The sequence below is a fragment of the Xiphophorus couchianus genome, chromosome 17 (genome assembly GCF_001444195.1).
Source record: "Xiphophorus couchianus chromosome 17, X_couchianus-1.0, whole genome shotgun sequence".
Lineage (NCBI taxonomy): Eukaryota > Metazoa > Chordata > Actinopteri > Cyprinodontiformes > Poeciliidae > Xiphophorus > Xiphophorus couchianus.
Window position 1 is genome coordinate 11,740,678 of NC_040244.1, and position 22,035 is coordinate 11,762,712.

The 22,035-nt window shown below is 38.9% G+C and overlaps 1 protein-coding gene and 1 long non-coding RNA gene across 4 annotated transcripts in view; one reads left to right on the forward strand and one right to left on the reverse strand.

Moving 5' to 3' along the window:
- Window positions 1-4,205: 4,205 nt before the first annotated feature.
- The window catches only part of LOC114161109 (uncharacterized), a 47,472-nt gene continuing 29,642 nt past the window's right edge, over window positions 4,206-22,035 (reverse strand). For 2 of the 3 annotated variants that reach the window (XR_003598941.1, XR_003598942.1), the window contains exon 4: window positions 18,021-18,372. This is a non-coding gene — a long non-coding RNA (uncharacterized LOC114161109). Of the gene's footprint in view, window positions 4,340-15,868; window positions 16,011-18,020; window positions 18,373-22,035 lie in introns of those variants that run through there. The other variant, XR_003598943.1, reaches the window with a different exon arrangement.
- gpr37b (G protein-coupled receptor 37b) lies at window positions 4,337-17,932 on the forward strand. Its single transcript, XM_028044171.1, has 2 exons — window positions 4,337-5,721; window positions 16,712-17,932. Exons 1-2 carry the CDS (start codon window positions 4,741-4,743, stop codon window positions 17,525-17,527), a joined length of 1,797 nt encoding a protein of 598 aa, XP_027899972.1. The 5' UTR covers window positions 4,337-4,740; the 3' UTR covers window positions 17,528-17,932.

The window sequence follows — 22,035 nt, forward strand, 5'->3', positions numbered from 1 at the left end:
GAATAGAGAAGATATGATGAAATAAAAAGTAATCAGCCTTGGATACAGTAAATGGAAATAAAGGGAAATTAAGATACAGAAAAAATTTAAATATAAGGGCCACTGCAAGGGAAAAGTATGCTTAAAGATCGTCGGTAAGATCTTTTTCCTCTGAAGAACATGTTAGCAGTGTGCTAAAAACACTAGATGGCAATATTGGATCAACAAGCGACAGCGTGCTCAGAAACAGCTTACACCACCTTTCAGCCTAGCAGGAGTGATGCTAAGAGCCTCTTATGGTTTTCTGCTGACACCAGAGGATTTTAACATTATTCACCATAAAGAGATAAAGAGCTGTAACAGTGACTTCAGCAAAAACCTCTACCAGCAACAGCCCATTGTGTTACCCTGTAAACAGAGAAACAGATACTCATAAAATGTGTCTTTTAACAAAGTGGATAAAAGGATTACAAAGCACTAAAGAAATGAATGATTTTCACTAACTTCTGTAGTATGTCAAATACAACATAATGACTATTAGTCTTTCTACCACAGTTTCACCTGAAAAGACTGATCTTCTTAATTGTAGCTGTACGTTATGAGCCATTTCCCACTGGGGTGAACCAAATTAAATTGTTGCAATGGGGCAAAAGGGTTGTAAAAATCTCCAGCTAATACTACATCATGTGGAGAATGGTTCCCTGCTATAAAAGAAATAACTTCAACAAGGTGTAAATAATTCATGGATGTCTAACACAGTACTCAGCTTGAATAAAATGTAATGTTTTTCTCAATTAAACCAAAGATTTGATTTATCCTGGGCTTGGTGTCAATTTTGGCCAGGATGGAACATTTTAACATGTAATGGCATGATTAAAAGTAACTCAAACACTCATCGTCTCTCTATTGATGAAAAGTGTTTTCGTTTTGATGTTGGACATCTGTTTGGAGATTCCCAGCAGGTAAAGTTAACTGGAACAGCCTTTGAAGTTCTCCATCTAACCTAAAAAGTCAGAGGAACATCATAAGCCTCAACTTTAAAATCCAAAGATGGCCGTTTTGACAAGTTGTTTGTGACTGAATGTGTATAATTTATTATGCACAGAGCACAACATAATAAATATCCATGAAATACATGAAATGTTTATGGCCTGGAGGTGTTCTTCAGGCTGTGCTTACGCCTCACTAAACTCAAGATTTTTTAACATGTGTGTATCCTGATGTCCTGTTGTGCATGAAAGCACTTCCTCCCTTTTTTATGTCATGTGTTCACACACATGGCTTGTGCCCTTTAAAGTCCCTTTGCGTTTAAACCATTTAGTTATTCCACGCATGAGTACGTCTGAGAGAGAAGCTCTTCTTTTTTATCTCTACCCACACACGCCAAATCGCAGTCTCTGTGGACCACATTCACAATAGACATGATAATTACATGTGAAGTGTTGCCCTGTTCTTTTTCCAAATGATTAAAATGCTTCTGTGAGTTGCAGTTGTTGTATTCAAGGTCACATACACAGCTCTATGTGAAGTGTGTAAAAACGCTGAACATTTACTGTCAAATTAGCTTGGCCAGAATTTTCATACAATTAAGTGCCAAAATGGTAGAAACAATAAATCCTAATATAACTACAGCTCCATAAAAAAAGCATTCACATCCTTAAACATTTTGTTTTCCTGTTCCATCATCAAGCACATTTTAATATGAAACAAAGATAACCTAAGTAAACACAAAGTGCAGTTTTCAAATGAGAAAAAGGTATTGAAGTTACCATGGCCTTACATAAACTGCCCTTTTTATATATAAAATAATTTACAAGAATAAACATTATATCTTTTTTTTTCATTACATGCTATGAATAGCCTGTTGGACCTATTTAATCTGCAATTCAAAATGCAACCTTGGAAGAATGCCTGCAAATCTCATGACTCCTACACTGTATGTTTAACTGTACCTTCTCTTTCCTTGCCATTTGAACTAAACTCATCTGAGCCAAAATAAGGATTTAACTGTGCTTCTGGTGTTTTTTTCCATCACTGAAAAACCAAGGTAAAAATACAGATATCATCATAAGCTGCTCAGGTAATCCATCATACTGACTATGGATTATCTCCACATGGTGAAACTTGGCATTATTTGGATATTTGTGAGCTGCGGGGGGTTCGATTCCCTGGCTGGAGTTGGCTCCATCACCTTTTTGATGTAGAAGGTCACCAGCGAGATGTCCATTTCTGTCTGCCAATATGCTGCACTACTAGGAGAATTATAATGTACAAATCCACCGTTAAACTGAAGCAACTGGGAAAAGTACCTTTTATGGTGTATAAATGAAATGTACTCCACTGTGCAGCCATTTAGGTCGGAAAGTGTGTGTTCCTTTACTCCACAGGAGTACAATGTATGTGGTCTTACCCTCCAGCAGTGAGTCCATTTAAAGTACTTAAAGCACTTGACAGATAATAATGCTCACTTCATTTAGCCTCGAGAGGTCTGCTGAACTATTGACTGACCGCTGGACATACTTAATGATAGGTTGTGGCTACAGATGTCCATTTCCTGAAGTGTTTTTTTGTTTAAAGTAACCACATTTCCCTATATACTTCATAGTAACCCTCTTCATCACACTGACCACCTGATAGAGCAACTCAGATATTATCTATGTCTTGCTTTCACTTGCCTGCTTACATTATTTCTTAAAAAGTAAGAGACATGGGTGAATGTCAATGTAACATTCTGCATCTCAGATCTGTGTGGCAGACCAATGGTTTCAGGGAATTATTACTGTCATAATTTATCAGCAAAATGCTTAGAATATACCTAAATGTTAAAGTAATATCTAAATAAATACCAGAATCAAAATTGCATAGCAGGAGTACTGAACATCATAGTGCTTTGATTAGCCTCAACTACCGTCCCGACATACAAGTCATCAATTGACATGGACACATAATGACGAAGTGACATCACTCAGTATGGACAGAAAACAATAGGCAGGATCTCTTAAGAAAATCTCCACTGATTATGACAAGTTGTTGAATTCACAAAGCAATCCCAGACCATCACACTAACACCAACATGTTTGACACTAGTTATGACTTTCTTCTTCTGAAATGCTGTGTTGATTTATACAGGATGTAGCAGGACACAGATCTTTATAGTTTTCACCATGAAACCCAGTGTGGGCTCCATTCAAAGGCTAGTTTTGATTCTGTGTCTCATATGGGAATTAAATCACTCACTTTTCAGTTCTCAGTTACTAAAACGCGTCACAGCTTTCCTGACCATCTGAAACTGACACTACAAGACAAACTCGAAGAATCTATTTTTAGATAACCCTCATGGTATTGAGGCAGCAAGATATTATTACCAATATTGGTTACCATCTAAAAATGTTTCCTCTCACATTTTTAGGTTTAGCCTCTTGGATGCTATTCAGGGGTATTTCTGAAAGTCTCTCACCAAAGGATTAATGGTTTCAGAAAAACTGTGATAAGGTTATTGATTGGCTTCAGGTACAATATGACCCATCCAGTTATTGATGCTTGAAGCAGAAATCTCCACAGTCAACGTCAATATTGCCTGGAGTTGAGTGGGATTAGCTCAGACAAAGATCACTTTTGGTAAAGGTTTTGCTCAAAGCAAGTCATTTTGAGGATGTGGAGACAAAAGTAAGAGACAAAGTAAGGGAGTTAAAGGCCATAATATTAGAAGGTATAATGCTTCTCAAAAAGTGTTTATACTGCTTGAGTTTTTCAGGTCTTTTCACATTACATCCAAATTTCTGGGGTTTTCCAAATGGAACAATAATTATGAAGTGCAAGAAAAAGATGTGTGGTTTTCAAATGATCAATTTATACAAAAGAAAATTTACTGCAACACTCCTAGATAAAATGAGTGTTGGACTGAAGGGGAGGGAAAACATGTCTCATCTTACTTATTTTTATTGCTAATTATGCACCACTTTGTGTAAGTCTATCGAATAAAATCTCAACAAAATGCATTGACGTTTGAAGATGGAACATGACAAAATGTTAAAGATCGAGGGGTTCAAATGCATTTCATTAAGTTCACTCGCTGCTTTTGTTCCGCCAAAAATTAATGCTGTGTACCTAAATCGTGCTCAATTTGTGTCACAGCGCCGCCTGTGCGTAAAAGAGACTACCGTTAAAAAAAAAAAAAAAAAAAAGAACGGGTAATGTATTTATTAACACGTCTTGCCGGGCGTGGCATGCCCCTCTCTGCCGGAGGGGAGGAGGCAACAGCCGTAGTGTGCTCCGGGGCTGCTGGATGCTCCGTGATGGATGAGGGATGACAGATCGGGGTTAGCCGCCAGGGGAGTCCATTTTCCTGCAGCGCACGGTCCTATACCAGGACAGAAAACGAAGGAAGGAAGATAAGGAGAGCACATCAACCGCTCCCCCCTCTCTCTTTTCCTCTTGTTTCACTCTCCCTCCTCTCCAGTGCATCACAGTCTAGCGGGCTTTACACACTGACTGCACCGCATTGACGCTGCTGCTGCCGACCCAACCCAGCGAACTAACACTCAGATAGAAGCACAACTGGAAAATAAATGTTGTAGAGCGAGGGCTTGGAAATGCATCATTCTGCAACATTTGTTGACTCCCTTCTGGATCAGACAATCTCAACTCTTTGAAAGCTGACGGAGACACAGCGCTTTTGGGATATTTTTGCAGCGGGGTTTGCAGACGCAGCTCATCATGAGGATGGACTAAAGCTGCGCTCGGTGATACAACTCCTGGATCATGCAGGTTCTGCAGCCTTGGACGTTAGTTATAATACTCGCCCATGCACATGTGTTGTTATCCCTGAAAAACAGTAATGCAGGAACTGGGAGCCAAGACGACAGTAACAGCGGCGGCTACTCTGGCAGGACTTTCCACGGTCCGCCCCGGGAGAGCCGCCAAAACAAAGCCCGAGACCGCGCGCTCTTCCCGGGATACGCTACAGGTGCGACCCTTAACTCCACTCGACCGTGGAAGAGGGCGGCAGCGGGGGAAATGAGGCGAGGCGGACACGCTAAACGTGACTTCAATAGGAGCGTGACACCCGTGGAGGATCCTGGCGGGTTGTCCCACTGGGACGCGACGCGCCACCATAATAAGAGGATAAAGTTGAATGGTGCAGGGACGCCGGCAGGTGGACACTACAATGCGGCTAAGCTTCCTTCAATGGCTCGGGAAGACGGAGGAGGGGTGTCGGAGGAGGGTGACAAGCACCAGAGAGGCTCAAAGGCAGGAAAGAGGTGGAGAAACAAGCAGAACAGAAGCGCTGTGGTTATGCCTCCGTGGGAACCCGTCCCCAAACCGGTGGCTCTCACCTCCACCGACCTCCCGTTTGACATCCTCACCAGGAGGCCAGAGTTTTTCACCCTCAGGGAGGACAACCCGTGGGATGCCACACCGATCACCCCTCCTGGCTCCCCGGATTTTGAAGACGAGATCAAGAACCCGTTCTACCCAGTGACGACCGAAACTTTTGGCGCTTACGCGATCACATGCGTATCCGGCGTAATTTTCCTGGTGGGCATAGCGGGCAACATCGCTATCCTGTGCATCGTGTGCCAGAACTACTACATGAAAAGCATCTCCAACTCTCTGTTGGCCAACCTGGCCGTGTGGGATTTTGTGCTCATCTTCTTCTGCCTCCCCATGGTGGTTTTCCATGAGCTCACGAAGTCATGGTTGTTGGGGGAGTTTACCTGCAGAGTGGTGCCATACGTGGAGGTAATTCTGTTCATTTTGGGGATTTTTTTGTGGTTCTATTGAGTTAAGAGACAATCAGTGTCATTTCTAATTGACACCACACTTCTAAAGTAACAAATCAGAAATTTGGTCTTTCAGAGTGTTCCCTCTTGCTTTGCATGTTCATATAATTCAGGTTTCAAAGAGGTTTCAGTTACAGAAGGCTCCAAATATTTAAATGCTCTCCATCTACGAACTAGAGAGATGCTTCAGGTGAGCTGTTTACTGTTTTTTACAACATGTCCTTTGTGAGCTCACCTCCTCCAGTTACACCAGTGTCAAATTTAATGCCTTTTGTACAAACCAGGTGCTTTCTTCCCAGAGGCAAAAACCTTATTTTTAATAGCTCCCATCATATGAAAGTTGGGACAAAGGTTTGAAACTCATTTAAAAGATGAACACATTATGGATGAAAATGTCCCAAACATACATAAATACAGGTTTGGGAATGGATAAGAGGTTAAAATTGCGCTTTAGTCACAACCGTTTTTAAGTACTACCAGGCTTAAAGAACTGAAAAAGTAGTTGTACTTATAAAGTCCTGTTTAAAAATGTTTGTCAGCATACTTGTACTTTGAGACCCTAGCATTTACTGATGTAAAAAAGTTTGAGAATCTGTGCTCTAGAAATCAAATTTACAATATAATTTATTGCCATTTTGCTGTTGCTCATCATTCAATATGCAGAGATTTATTTTTCACAATTTTTTGACTATGCAATATTAATAAGCACTTACTGGCATTTAGTAAGGTTTAGCAAATCCCTTGGTATTACATATGTTTTAATTATTGTTAGATCAGAGACTGATACTATGACTGCATTGTCTTTCAACAACCTCCTGACACGCTTCCAGGACAGTCTGTTTAATGCAGTACATGTGTTTGTAAATGAAAGGAGCTTATTTGTCTCCACCCTTTTTATTTCATGGGAAGATGAAATCATCACAGGACATACACATGGTCAGTTCCCGGTTTATTTGAGGGCATGTGCATGCATGTGTAAAAACAGACTAATATAACCTAAAGCTATTACCTTCAGTGGGGACTGACTTCATTCTTTTCCTAACAAAACAAAGTTACTGATGTCGGCATCGACATTTGGAGAGAAGACACGTGTAACAATAGACACAAGCAACAAGCATGTCTATATGAAATAAGTAGACTGCTTGAGCCTCCGCCGAGAGTGGAGGTTCTCTGTGGTGTCGTCTTTGGTAAACCTTGTTTTATTCAGCGTTCAGTGGAGGGTGGAATTTTTTCAGCCCCAAAGAGAAAGCAATCGTCTGCTGTGAGGTGCGAGCAAACACAGCAGTAAAATTGTAGGAAAACTGAACAAAATCAAAAATTTGGGAAACAGCCATCTTGCATTATCTGTGGTATGCTTTGCGGCTGCTTTTTCCAGACAGCTCGTCTTGGCTGTTACGCTTGAAACTGATAACTGAGCCAAAACTAATCGGCAATAATTGGAGTTTTTGCAATTGGCATTTATGGGAAAGAGATCAGTAACAAAAGGCCAAGTAAAAAAAAAAAAAGTAAAATAAGTGTTAGTGTTATGGAAGTGAAGAAAAGTTATTCAAAAAAGTAAACTAAAAATATTGCCCTATCACTAAATGATTTGAAACTTTAAGTCCTTTTTATTTTCAAAGTAGAGATGTACTCATAGAGCTTTGCCTGTCCGATACCTTTTGGTTTTCTTAGCTCAACCTGATAACTCAAATTTTGACTCTCTCCAAAGTCTAAGAACTATAATCTATTACAATCAGAATGTGCTACAACTTCATTTTTAGTAGTTTTTAGTCTGACAGAAAATGAAGTTGGAAGATTTACAAAACTTGCAATATGGTAATAATTGCAAGATATAATTGCAAATTAATGCATAATTTGATTTATGCATCAAATTTACAACTGCACTGTTTTTCCTTAACCATTAGTTGTTTCAAGTGACTCACTGTTGATTCCTTATTAGTTTGTTTAAAGTATTAAGAGTTTAACAAAAACAGCTACAACAGTTAACCATGTTCATAATATTAGCAACAAAAATATTTTTTGTGTTAAGAGTTGGTTATTTGTATGTCATAGTCTTGCAAAGCTTAAAAACATAACACGCGATGGCTGTTATGGTTTTATGTGGAGCTACAAGTTCACATGCTAAACACGGTGATACGTTTGCGGCAGATCAGCACTTTTGGAGTCGACACGTTTCCAGCCTAAGATTTGACTTAACATGTGAGGTTGACAGTTCCATGTCAGAGCATTAGGAATTATTTTTGACTGCTTCAGACCTTCCCTTTTCGATATTTTCTCTCCTCATCCATGCTGTCCACGCTATTTATCTGACTAGCTTAGCCTACTCACCTCTCTGACTGCAGTACACAAACAGACATGTACATGACTATCTGACCCACAGGCAATGATGTGCAGGGGTTCGAACCATCAATCTACCGCTCACAAGACGGACTCCTACCTTCCTTTATTCACATGTTATCTACAAATAAAGGAGAAAAAAAATTCTGTCTTTGTGCCATTCCTTAAACCTTGATGTTCTTTTGTTTTGTTTGACGCTCTCTTGCCTTCCAATTTCACTGCTTTAGGCATCTGCTGGTGCTTGCGATATTATGCTAACACTTTGTGAGCTTTTAATGATTGGCTACTTTTGATTTTTACTTGGGATGGTACTTCAGGAGCTGAGGCCAGATTAATTGTGCTGAGTCTATTGGTCTGATTGACGAAGCAATGCCTTGAGCTTCTCTTAGACCCTATTTTTCATCTTAGAATTCAGTCATTTTGATTTTGCTGTGTGATGCACTTATATGAAAAGGATTAAGTGTGCTCACATGTTGTCTACTTCCTCAGTTACAGCCCCCCACCTCCACTTCCCAGCTGCTCCTGACAGACCCAGTTGTAAGAGGTGGAGCTGAATAGCTGGAACAAAAGAAGCTCCATATGTTTTAGGGAAATGTCATTTGCAGAAAAATCCTGAACATCTTTGTTGAAGAGGCTGCTGTCATCTATACCTCATCATGAAGGTTGTGTGGCGACAGATAATAAGGAGAGGGTGGAGAGCTATGAGTAAATACGGATTTCAATGTTTTTGCACACAATTCTGGAACAACTCTTTTAAAACTTCAAAAACAATACTGTAAATGACATGGATCATTGTGGAGCATTCCTGCTACGGCAGTAAGTGTAGCTAACCTGTCGCCATATCTTCCACTAGGGCTGCACAGCAAATGGCAATTATGTCAGAATTGCAATATCACTGTGTGCATAATGCAAAGGTCTGTTTGGAATCTAATAAAAGTAGAATAATATATTTCCAAGTGGTATGAACTTCCAGTTTACATGGTAATGTAATATTTAGCCAACTGAACAATCACAGCAGTAGATCCTCACACCAGTCACAAATGACATTGACCAGAATGCTGAAGGTCACAGTGTTGGAAGAGAGAAACGAAGAAAATCGGTTCTTATTCCACCCCAATATTGTTGCAATATTTCTCATTGTTACGATTACAATATTATCTAGTATAGTGCTCCTCTATTATAGCTATTTTAGTATCGTAGCTCAGGGGATTGGATGTATTTTTTTTAAATTTTGAAGGCATTATAAGCAGCTAGGTTAGATCATAATTTTAGGAGTAATAATACACCAGCAGCTTCCATGTATTTTGGGGGGATTTATAAGAGATTAACACAATGTGATGCAGAATTGCAAAACAGAAGGAAAATGATATACATTTTCTGACTAATACAAATCTAGAAAGAACTTTCAGCCCCTCTACTAATATACCTCTCAATAAAATCCTATGAATCATCATATTATAGACTTTTCCATGCAAGGCTGTATTTGGTCATTCTCCCTAGGTTTTGGGAGGGGGTTTTAATGTGGGCAGTCCGTTTCCCCCTCCAGCTTCTGCTGCTCAGAGGTGCTTGCCACCTGTCCCAGAGTCATGAGCATGGTAAAAGCTAAAAGTAAAGAAAAAAGAGGGAACTATTGATTTGTGAAGGAGAAGAAAGAGAGGTGGTTAGGGTCTCATAGAAGCACACAGGCAGCCAGAGGTAGATTCATATATAGAGTTGAAATTGTTAGTAATGGCAGGACATACATCACCTTGACAGTCACTACTTTCAATGTGCTCCGGCACACAAACTCGAAGCAACTGAATCAAAATCACAAGTTCGATCTTATGGTGTTACTGTGTAATGAATCAGTATATTAAGGCACTACAAAGAGCTCAGATGCTGTTATAATATTCTTCATGCTTTTATGTTTAAAGAATAACTCCATAGTGAATGAAATTACTTTTGCTAGGCCCTGATAGGTAATCATCTTCACGGAATTAATCTTCACTTATGTCTTAATCTTACACAGGCACACAAACAGTCTAACACACAAACTCAAAGTCAGTAGAGTGTGCTCATCCTCCAGATGGATGGGATCGCCTTCTCACTGATCACTGCCCGAGGATTTTCTCCCCTCAGACGCCCTCCCTGCTCTCTTTGCATCAGCTATCTGTGATTAGAAACAACCCTCAGGGGGGACGGTACACAGATCCACGCACTTAAAGCCAATCAGAGACCATGTGGCCACACACAGACACAGGATGCTAAATATATGTACTGATAAAGATAAAACATACACCCAATGTTGTATGAAGGCACTCATCCTCTATTCAATTTCAGCTAGTCCATGAGAACATGACTGATGGTTAATGGTTTTAATTATTCATATATGTAATTAGCAGCTCTGCATTATCTATAATTCATGATGGTTCATTCAGTTAGTTCTTTGTCTATGGATGAGCAGATACCGTGTTTCTATGTGTTGTAACAAGATCAGACAACAGCTTGCAGTAAAGTTTGGGTCTGCTGTTGGGTGCAATTAACCAAACTGATAATTATCCATGTAAGCCTGAAATATTTATTAGATCATTGCCATTATGGAGTGGTAGGTCAACAGAAACATTAGCATATGGCAGGTCTTTGCAGACTTCAACATATTCTGTAATGTCATTGCGGCAGCACAAGACCTTACAACACTCCCAGGCAGAAATCAATGACCTGGAATGGGAGTCCTCCAGTAGACACTTTATGCTGAGGGGAAAATGTGATTTTTTCTGATGTCTAGAGGAAATCTGCCATAGGTTAGGACATAACTTAATGGGAGGAGAAAGTATTGGGAAAAATAGCTCCAAACACACTGTAGCATATTGGAGCAAAAGCAATGAAATACAGCATTGTTGCTTTTAATTCAATGAAAGGAGCACTTATGGTACTGATGTGTCAGTCTATGGATCTTTGTATGTTTACTTGCACAAAAGCAGTATTGATTTCCTCCATTTGCCGTCAGTTTTTTTTCTTTTCAGTTCTCTTGAAAACCCCCCGATAAAAACTCAATTTATAGAGCGAGTTAACAGAATGGAGTTAAATCGTAAATCCATTCTGGGCTCGCATTCGTAAACAGCACAAAAACACTTTATATCTCAAAGGCGACATATACAAAATGTTCTGACTCACATAATTAATATGCATCCACAACAACTGAACCAATCTATGTACTAGGGAGGGTAAAAAAAAACAGTGTAATTGCCTGCTAATCAAGTTGTACTAAGGTTTGAAAAAGTGGTTCTCTAAACACTTCTTGTTGGGTTCAAACTTTTACAAGACCGGAGTTTTCACAAGCTGTATAGAGTAATTAAGGTCATGTTATTCCAATATGTTTTTGTTGCTTGCAAGAAAGAAAACTTCCACTCAGGAAAAACACAGAGTCATCAAGCTGCCCACTATTCTTGGTATGGTAGGGCTACTTCAAAGCTACATTTGGCAGCAGGTATGTTAAGGAGCCAACTGCAGACTGTTGTTGGAAACACTGTCCTATCAAGCAAATCTCCTTCCCACCACATCCCCAAACATGATTTGAAAATTTATTGAAACTTGGTTTCTATCGGACATTGGACGTCAGTGTTATGTTAAAGAAACCGTTTTGAGAGGACTTGTGACATGGTTTATTATCCTACTGAAACTAGTCATTAGTAGATAGGTACTCTGAGGTATTAGCAGAATGGAAAACATCAGCAAAACACTGACGCTAAAGTGGTGCTCAGTTGGGACTAAGCGTGCCAAGAAAATGTCAACATCACCCTGATAGATTGATGCTTTCATACTGATTAGAAAAAATCTTACTTTACTATTTGTATGTTACAAACGGCAACCTTCAAATTTTCCAATCTGATATTCTGGGTGATCTTGTGTGAATTGTAGCCTCAGTTGTCTGTTCTGTGCAGACCGACGTGGTAACCAGTGATTTATTCTCTTATGTAATTCAAATGCTTGAAGACTGTCATATGATAGAATTGTCAGTCTGACATTTCCTCCACTGGAATGCATTTCTGTGGTAGAAGAGGGTTTCGCTTTTCAATAATAACCCACCGGAGATGCACAGTCCTAAATTAGCAAGACAAATTAGTCAACTGAATAGAATAGATGGGCTCAAATGTAAGATTGATGTTTTATTTCATTCCAGAGAAGGATAGAGAATCAATCAGTGTTGCAAGAGACAATTGTTCATGCAAAACAGAATCTGTACCCACACTGGCTCATTTAGCCTATATGCATACACATATCTATTACACATAGGAGCATACACACACACCATTGTTTCAAAAACCCTAGCTTAAGACATTTAGGATGTCTGAAGTGAGAATAAATGAAAATAACATAATGGAAATATTTATATAGAACGTGATATATAGGGATCTGGTAATTGTAGCTATTGATGTTGCATAAAACATGTTTGATGTAAGAGACTGCATGCCATAGCTGTCTGATGACTTCCTGCCTTACATATACATTTATCGATATTCTTGTTTACCTATTTTCTACACTTCACTTCTGTTTTTCTTCCAACCAAACTTATAGATGGCTGGTGTCAAAGACTTGGGACTTGTGGTTGGAGTTATGGACTGCTGGAGCAGTCACTGGGTCATACTCTACTCTGAATAAGTGCAGCAGGTGAAATAACCTCTACTCTGCCTGCTCCATTACTTAAAGACTGTGGTTGTAGCTGGGCATTGTTTTTGATGTCAGCCCATACATCAACTGAGAGCACCCATTACCTCTGGCAGTGCCTGCAGTCAGGCTGTGGTCCACATTTGCTAAACCAATTTTTGCTAAGACTCAGTTTAAATCAAGACCTTTTGTACCACCAGCTCAAGTCCTTTAATTAAAAAGTTAATGGCCCATTATTAAAAATAGCACAGGTGGACAATCACTTGCTGTGCAAATAGAAAAATGAAACATAAAAAAATGTGTACTCATGATCAAAGGGTTTTTCATTACTAAAATATTTCTTTTTACCCATAAGTATTGTTTTAAAGTTATTCTCAAATGGATTGCTTGAATAATAAGTGATCTTTTCGCTCCAATTATTTTTTTGTTATTGTTAGAAATAATGGGACTAAAGTCTAGAGGCCACCTGGCCTGTTTTCTCACCTGCAGGTAAAGCGAACATGACAGGGTCTGCTGTTGGGACCAAATGCCACATTAACATTGCTAATTATTCTCTAGATGTCATGACTTATTTCTCTCCTTCTGTCTCTTTGCATTGTCTAAAACTCACAGATGTGTTATTTTTTTCTGTCTTTGTTTGCCTCGTAAATTACTTTTGTCTTCTCCTTTCCCATTGTTTCTCAACCTCTCATTTGCATATGTCCCTGCACAAACAGCTACGACACCTCATCAGCCGTGAGTCTTGGACAATCTCACTCCCTCATCTCCCCTCCAGTACAAAGCTGTACTTGTTCTCCCTGCTCTTGCTTTCCAGTCTGACACACATGATCAAAGCTGGGTGCCTCAAGCCTCCATGGAAGCCTTTAAACCCAATCCAGACCTGTTCTCAGGCCATGAAATATTCAGCGTGTGCAAGTACCTGTGCACGTACACTGGATGGTTATTTGTGACTCAGAAGTGGGTCACACTAAACAATTTGAATTATTGCTTAATAATAAGCAATAATTATTGCTTATTAGCAATAATTATCAGCTATTATTATTGCTTACTAATAATTGGTGTTATTATTATTGCTTATTAATTATTAATAATAAGCAGTATTGATAATTGCTTATTATTAAGCAATAACAAGCAATTATTGCTTATTATTATTACTTACTGTATATTATATGTGCCAATAATAAGCAAAGATTATTGCTTATTATTAAGCAAAAAGAATATTGCTTAATAATAAGCAATATTGCTGCTTATTATAATAAGCAATAATATTGCTTATAATATTGACATTTTGTGACCTAAATTTTTTTGTGATTTTTGATATCACAAAAATTGTGATATAAATTTTTGATGTGATATTTCACATCAAAAATGTAAAATATACACATGTATTTTATAAATATAGAAGAAGGCATAACTGGTCAATGTACTGACCTGATGAAAGTAGATGGATACACAGTGTCCGTAAAGGGATCAACATTACCAGCAACAATGCACAGGTAGGCAGTGGCATTTAATAGTGCAACTGATGTGCCACAAACTGTCTCCCACACCATTATACCACCAACGATAACCTGATACATTGATATAAAGTAAACGGATCCTTGCTTTACAGCAACTTCTGACCCTACCATAGCTAAGTATTATGGTGAATTATGACGATTAACCAAAAACTGATTTTAAATTAATTGTGTTTGTTATATGCTGAAAGTTTTTATGTACACCTGATTTACATGTGTTATGGCTGTTAACCTTTGGTGCAGTCTGCTCTTATTAAATATGAGGATTTATGACCAAATTAAATTAACTTTGAAAAACCACTTGCTCCTGGTTGTTATTAGGTGTCAGAAAGGCCAACGTATTCATGCTATATACTTTGTATCATATTTGAGAAACAAATTATATATACATTATTTGCCGTTTTTCTAACTGACCAATAAATGTGTGATTTTGTTTGACTCTTTGAAGAGTCAGTAGTATTTGAACAGAGCGAACGCTGCACTAAAGGACAGAGAAAAAAAAAAACTTAGATTTGATGCTTCTGAGAAAATAAATTTTCATAGGGGTAAGACTACATCATAAAATAGTATATTCTGTTTCCTGCAAATGCATTACATTTATTGCCACGTATTCCCAATTAAATAAACTCAAAATGCCACTACCACTTCACTGCTGGTGCTACACAGATTCAAGGGATGTATGTCTATTGCTCTAATAATGTGCAAAATGTTATCTGAAAGATGATAATAAAGAAGCACAGAATCTTTTAAGTTTTTTTGAGGATTTAACCAGCCTGCAGAAAGACTGCCTCTTAGGTATTACGGAGTGATTTCATCCAAGGACCTTCGGCTTCAGAAAAAAAACGACTACTCAGCTGGATTGAATGCTTTAAGTGGAATATTAACATGCATTAAATGAGGCCAATATGTCAAATGTAAACCTTTCAAGCTATGAAAAGATTATTTTCACAAAGCATAATGGCCTTTTTTCAGCAGACAAGAGTTTCAAAGTTGAACTAAATCCAGTCTTTCCTCAACAATTGAATGTGGACCCATATGATGTTTCAGGTGAACATTGCTCAAATAGATATTAGGGAATTTAAATTCTGCAACAGATCTAGACCTCATATTTTGTCCTGCATCCAACCTACATAAGTAATTAACTTGGAACAATTTGGTAATTCGGTGGGAAGCGAAAACAAAACTTGTGGAGGTCAGCCTTTTAATAGGGAAACCCCATTCTTCTACAGTGGTTTGGTCTAGAAAAGTGCACCTTTCCACACTTGTCTTGACTTCAGCTAGCCTAAAAGATGGCTTAACACCTTGACAATCTTGAGGTGTTTTGGAAAGTCCTCTCAGATACCTGTCTAACATATACCGTTGATTCATCTATTTATATATTTCAAGCATAAGAGTTGCAAGACGGTCTGACAAGTAATTACAGTCTCGGGTTCAGCGGTCACATTGATCGCAGTAAGAGTTGATGGCCCTGGAGCTTATGGGTGTTTTTTTTCCCCACTTACTCCTCAGAGTTCTGTATGGTTACCCTTCATTAGCCTGGTTAGGACCTTTGTGTCAGGGTGTGTGTGTGTGCATGTGTTTCCTAATGTTTGAAGGAGGCCTACTTACACTGAACATCTTGCAGAACATGTACATCTATCTGTCCAGGAAGGATGTGTTTACAGCACCAAAGCCTTGGCTCACCGGGGCCATCTGGGAATCTGGCTGCTGTAATTAAATTTGATACAAAAGGCAGGATGGAGGGAGGGTTCTGTAAAAAGGAAAAGAGGTTTCTGAGATGGTAAAATGATCAAAATTAAAGGAGACACAAGTGTGAGACAAAAAGAAAATAAAGAAGGTAGGCAAAATAAGAGTGGTTGGAATACGTTTGGTGCTGAAAGGAAATGGTTCATTTCAGGACACAAATGCAGACCCACTTTAGCTGCTAATGAATTAATCCAACAGATGTTGAGGGAACTTGTGCAGTTGAAAGAGCTGGGATTTTGAATGTGAAGAAACATTAGCAGCTTTATGTACTTTATTTAATTTATTTTAAATTCTGTCACTTAGATGTACTTGAACATGCTATGATAATTAGAACTTAGGACCCACGTTTGTGCATCAGAAGCTGCTTCAAGCTGATGGTTCCTGTTCTGCTGTTAGATGGTAAAGGAATATTTTATAAAACCCAGTTATTTCAGGAAATTAAATGTTTTATATAGTGTTCAGTGCTTTACTGAAATTGTAATAACACTTAAACTTGTTCACATTTTGTGACTGCAGCCAAGAACTTAATTTTATTACGCTGGGTTAAGTGATCAAAGTAATACATAATTATGATGAACTAGGTTATTGGGGTGATTTCATTTATATAAAGTTTATCCCAGGGTGGCAGTAAAGATTAACGGTTTGACATTCAATTCACCTTCAAACATTATTTTTAATACTAAACCTGCATTTTTGTCTTTCCAGGTTGCCTCCTTGGGTGTGACTACCTTCACCCTTTGCGCACTCTGCATTGACCGCTTCCGTGCAGCCACAAATGTTCAGATGTACTACGAGATGATTGAGAACTGCACATCTACAACAGCCAAGCTAGCAGTCATCTGGATCGGTGCCCTCCTTTTGGCCCTTCCAGAGCTCCTCATTCGACAGCTTGTAGCAGACGATACAGGGCTCCCGGACGAGCCCCCAGTTGAACGCTGTATTATCAGGATATCCACATCCCTTCCTGATATGCTCTATGTGCTTGGCCTGACCTATGAGGGTGCTCGGCTTTGGTGGTGCTTTGGCTGCTACTTCTGCCTCCCGACTCTCTTCACCATTGGGTGCTCGCTGGTGACGGCACGCAAGATTCGGCACGCCGAGCAGGCCAGCGTTCGCAGCAATAAGAAGCAGATCAGGCTGGAGAGCCAGATGAACTGCACGGTTGTGGCTCTGGCAATTGTGTATGGTGCATGTGTGGTGCCCGAAAACATATGCAACATAGTATCTGCGTACATGGCGGCTGGTGTTCCAGAGCACACCATGTCCATCCTGCATCTTCTCTCTCAGTTGTTGCTGTTCTGTCGGGCCGCCGTGACACCGGCGCTGCTGCTTCTGCTGTGTCGTCCATTAGGGAGGGCATTCCTGGACTGCTGCTGTTGTTGCTGCTGTAACCACGTACCCTCTTCAGCCACAGCCAGTGATGACAACGAGCACGAGTGCACTACTGAACTGGAGCTGTCGCCGTTCAGCACTATCCGCAGGGAACTGAGTAACTACACACCTGCAGGCTCCAACTGCTGAGCTGACAGCCCTGTTCAGGGAGGGCGATTTTACTGGCCTGTTTGTGGCTTCTGTTTCTTGTGCTTGTCTAGGAGAGATTTTGCCTTATCTAGTCTCCACGCATTTCGTAAATGAGCGCACAAATGAGGTTGGACACCAAAAATAAAAATCACCTTTAGCCAACGGCCCACAAGTCTCAACTTTTTAAAACTCTAACCTTTCACACTCACAGCCTTGGGTGCTATTCAAACAAGGACAATACATATTTTTAGCAATCCTGCCTGAAACCTTTAAGACTCACAAACCTCCAATCTGTAGGGCAGTTGTGCCCTAATGCAGCGGTTCCCAACCTTTTTAGTCGAGCGGACCGGTCAGCCCTTCGCAATTTTGCTGCGGACCGGGGGAGAGGGGGGCAGTACTCCGATGTTGTTTTGTTACTCATTCTGCTGCAAGTTGGCTCAATTTTGACGCGCAAGACGTAACCGGTAAAATCCGGTTTAGGATTTTCAAAATAAAAGATCCGGAAGTAGTTCATTATTTCTTGCGCGGCCCGGTACCAATTGGTCTGCGGCCTGGTGGTTGGGGACCACTGCACTAATGTAAGGAGAAGTTGGCATGGCCCCTTTACCCTTCTGGTCCAGTTGTTCTGGAATTATCCTAGAAGCATATTTCCATCACCCACCAAATTGATTGATACCCCTAGAAATTGTATACACTCAATAACAGTTCAGTTCTGAAACAAAGAACTTTGGAGATTTTTGTAGCTTACTTTTCTTGAATCACATGTTTTCTTGCATTTTCCATCTTGAAAAGTTTCTAGGAGAAATTGCCATTTGTGTCATTCGCACTTGATCAAGCTCCTCAGACTGGAAAAGAAAATACAAAAAAAAAGATCACATTTAGTAATGGTTAATCATAACCAGGCCTTAGGTCGCACTTCAAAATCCAAACATATGAATCAGGAGCAAGAAACCAAACAGAGTTAGCAAATTGTTGAAAATGCAAATATTAAAACCAATCACTTTAAAAGGTTAAATCTGTGCACAAATCTGGCTTTCACATCAGTCAAAACTTTAAAACATCATAAGACAGAGGATCCCAGACTTCTTAACCCAGATTATAGCATTTACCGATACTGACTACAACCCTTTAATATAATAAGACAACATCTGAAAAGAAATCCTAATGGAGATGTTTTCTATAAAGACCAGTGGAGTAGGCCTGGGGAGTTTCAGTTTGTGCAGTGTCGTCAAGCCTATGTGGGGATGCCTCTTGTCTAAGGGGCCTTGTCTGTGTGATGATGACTGGGTCTTTCAACTGGACAGTGCTGCAGTTGACAACACCCTTCTCACAAAAGACTTCTACCAGGATAACAACATTGCTCTTCTGGAGCATCCTGCATATTGAACTAACTTATGCAGAAAGGGAACTGATGCACAGCCTTTTGAGTTTCAAAACCATTTTCAATCATATGCCTTTTTTATCTTTCCTCTTGCTCTTGTTTCCTGTTTTGCATTTAAAGTTCAATTTATAACCTGATTGTGATCAGGGATTATGAAATGTGAATAGCCATAACTTTTTTCTCAGTATTGAAATTTTGATCAGGAATGTCTTTAAAGCAGCCAGATGTAACTTTTATAAAATCTGTTTGGTTTTTGTTTTTAGAATTTTGTTAAAAACTATAACTATGTTGTGATAGTATAATATGAGACTAATAGTCTGAAAAAAAATCTATCACTTCTACCTTCTCCCTGTGGTCTTCTGAACAAATACATCACTCAGTCAGAAACAACCAGTCAGAGCCAGAAGGAGGGTCTTAACGCTGTTAATTTCCCTGGTTAATGCTGCTCACAACCTCCCCATTTTCTCTGCTAAGCTACAGCTGGTTCACCACAACAGAGCCTGAAGAATGCTTAGGATACCTCCCATGGTCACCAATGTCGGCGGATAAACAGTTTTTCTGGAAAGGAAAGTTGATTCTCCACTATTAGCACATTAATGAGCACATACACAAGAATGATTGACATTACTAAGACACTCCTCCTGGCTCTGATTGGTTGTTTTTGACCAGGACATGCAATTCTTCAGACAGTAGTAGTAGTCCAGGCTGGAGTTCAAGGAGAACGATCTTTTCAAAGATTATTTCTCTCATATTATACAGTCACAACATGGTGACAGTTTTAACAAAAATGTAAGCAACATATTTTTGTAAAAGTTATATACTTTAGCTTTAAAGAAAGTTGCGGATTACTATTTCAAAGTTTAGTGATACTCTAACTACTCTGTATAAAAAAGAGTTAAGTTTATGTCGAAAATGCTTTTCTGTTACATTTGCAGGAATTGTTAGGGTGCTGTGGGTTTACTCTCCTGCTGCTATCATAAGTCATAATTTAAGGTCAACATTAAATTCTGTGTGAATATATGATGCAGGGGTTTTTACTTTTTTATCAGGGGTGCCAATAAATATAAATAATAAGGCAGTTTGTTAAAAAAATGTAAACACAAATGTCCTTTGCCTTTACGAATAATGTTTATATACAACGAATCCCTGTCACCATCAACCTAGAAGAGAATGATTCCTAATCACCTACAAATTGTGCCACTGTTTATTAACAAGACAAAGATTAATTATTGTGTGTATTTTGTACAAACTCTCAGATACATCGTCCTTCTAAAAGGCCTACACTGCCTACTCAAGTACACAACTGTGTTTACAGACTGAATCAGTTCAAATGTACAGTTCCTATGATACAGCAGTGCACATAAGGGAGTGAGGCTCAATTATTTAAAAAAATGGTTCTGGTGGTTTGCAGGGGGAAAAAAACAGACAGGTGTCTGTACTGGAGAATTCGGATGAACACAACGACTTTTAGGACTGTTTTACAAAAATGTCTGGTCGATCCAGAAGAACTGGAGCTGGTCTCAGAGTACTGCAAAAATGGAGACAAGCAGAACTTAAGGGACTTAGATGATTTTAAACAGACATTTAATTTGATTTGAATTAAGCCAAATTCAAATCAATTTGGCTTAATTAAAATCATTTAAACCATTTAAAATCCATACCATTTTAAATGGTATGCATTTAAAATGCTTCAAACTGAATTGAATAAAGTGAACATCAATGGAATAGTTAGTTATATCATATAGCTATGACCGACTTGGGACTTTGCTGTATACTCTTGTATTGTGTCATGCCTTACACTTTTGGGGTTGTATATATACTGTACAATTTCTTTGGTGCTCTTATGATAAACGCCCTGTGAACAGCAGATCAATATGTTTGACTTGGAACCACAAGTAACCAAGCTGTGTGTGTCGTTTTGGATCAAAAACACAGGTTAATTACTGTATTTGTCATAAATTCCCTTAAACCTTGAAAAATAGTTTCCCCACAATGTTCAAAAGATCTGACCTTAATTTGGAGTCACACTGTTCCACAGCACAGTTAGTGTTTACTAGGTCTCTTTCTGAGGCTGAGACATTTCATACTCAGATGCATTTTTCTTTTTACAATAAAAGAGAAATTTAAGTATTGGTTTTAGGATTATTAGGGCAATAAATAGAATTTATAAAACAGATAATCTAGAGTTTAAACATTACATTGTAAATATGTGAAAAATAGAAAAGTATTGTAAATATACAATAAATAATGCCTGTAATATCAATCTTTGTAAAATGTAAATACAAAATGTTTTTTCTACCATAATTTCATGTTATATTTCTGTACTGTAAGCATTGTGCTACGTACATAGAAGTACTATTAAATTATCTTTTTGACATTTTCTTTGAAGTAATGATTCGGCCACATCACCTGTGCTTTATATGCACCACAAACACCAAATAGCTTGATTAGCCAGGTATATGTAGATTTATATTTTAGATTGGTTGATTATTTCTTGCTTGTAACAATGCTTAATGACAGAGGAAGGTTTGTTCATTTCACTTTAAAGTTAATTTCACTTTAAATGGTGCCACATTTATAAGTAAAACACTTAACCTATGAAAAACTGACCAAATCATGTACATCAATGCCAAACATTGCATTTTGTTATTGTCTTGTTACTAGAAACAACACATTTAAAAGCAGTTTAATAATTTTTTCATGTAACAAATGGGGACCTCGGTAGTAAGCGGAATAAATCTACACAACCACAGCAATTTGACACATCCTTGGTCAGACACTGGTGTGGGATAACAACCCAATTTTCAACCAGCATTTGTCATAAATCAGCCAGATTGTGTTACTCTGGAACAAACAAACCACCCAAGCTGATGTTCCATGTGTGTTGGAGGTAGTCTGATAAATCTTGCTTGTTAAGGGTGACCACTGACACCTTGGAAGACAGAGCTCAACCCTTATGAGGGAAGATGAGGGATTGTGACGGGTTGTTGGATCTCATCGCATTGAGACAAGCACTGTTTTGGCAGATGTTGCCCACAACGCCTCCACCAACAACTAGATGATAATGTGCATAGCTCACAAATGTCGCTACATGTAAGGGGAAATTAATAAGATAAGATTTCTTGTC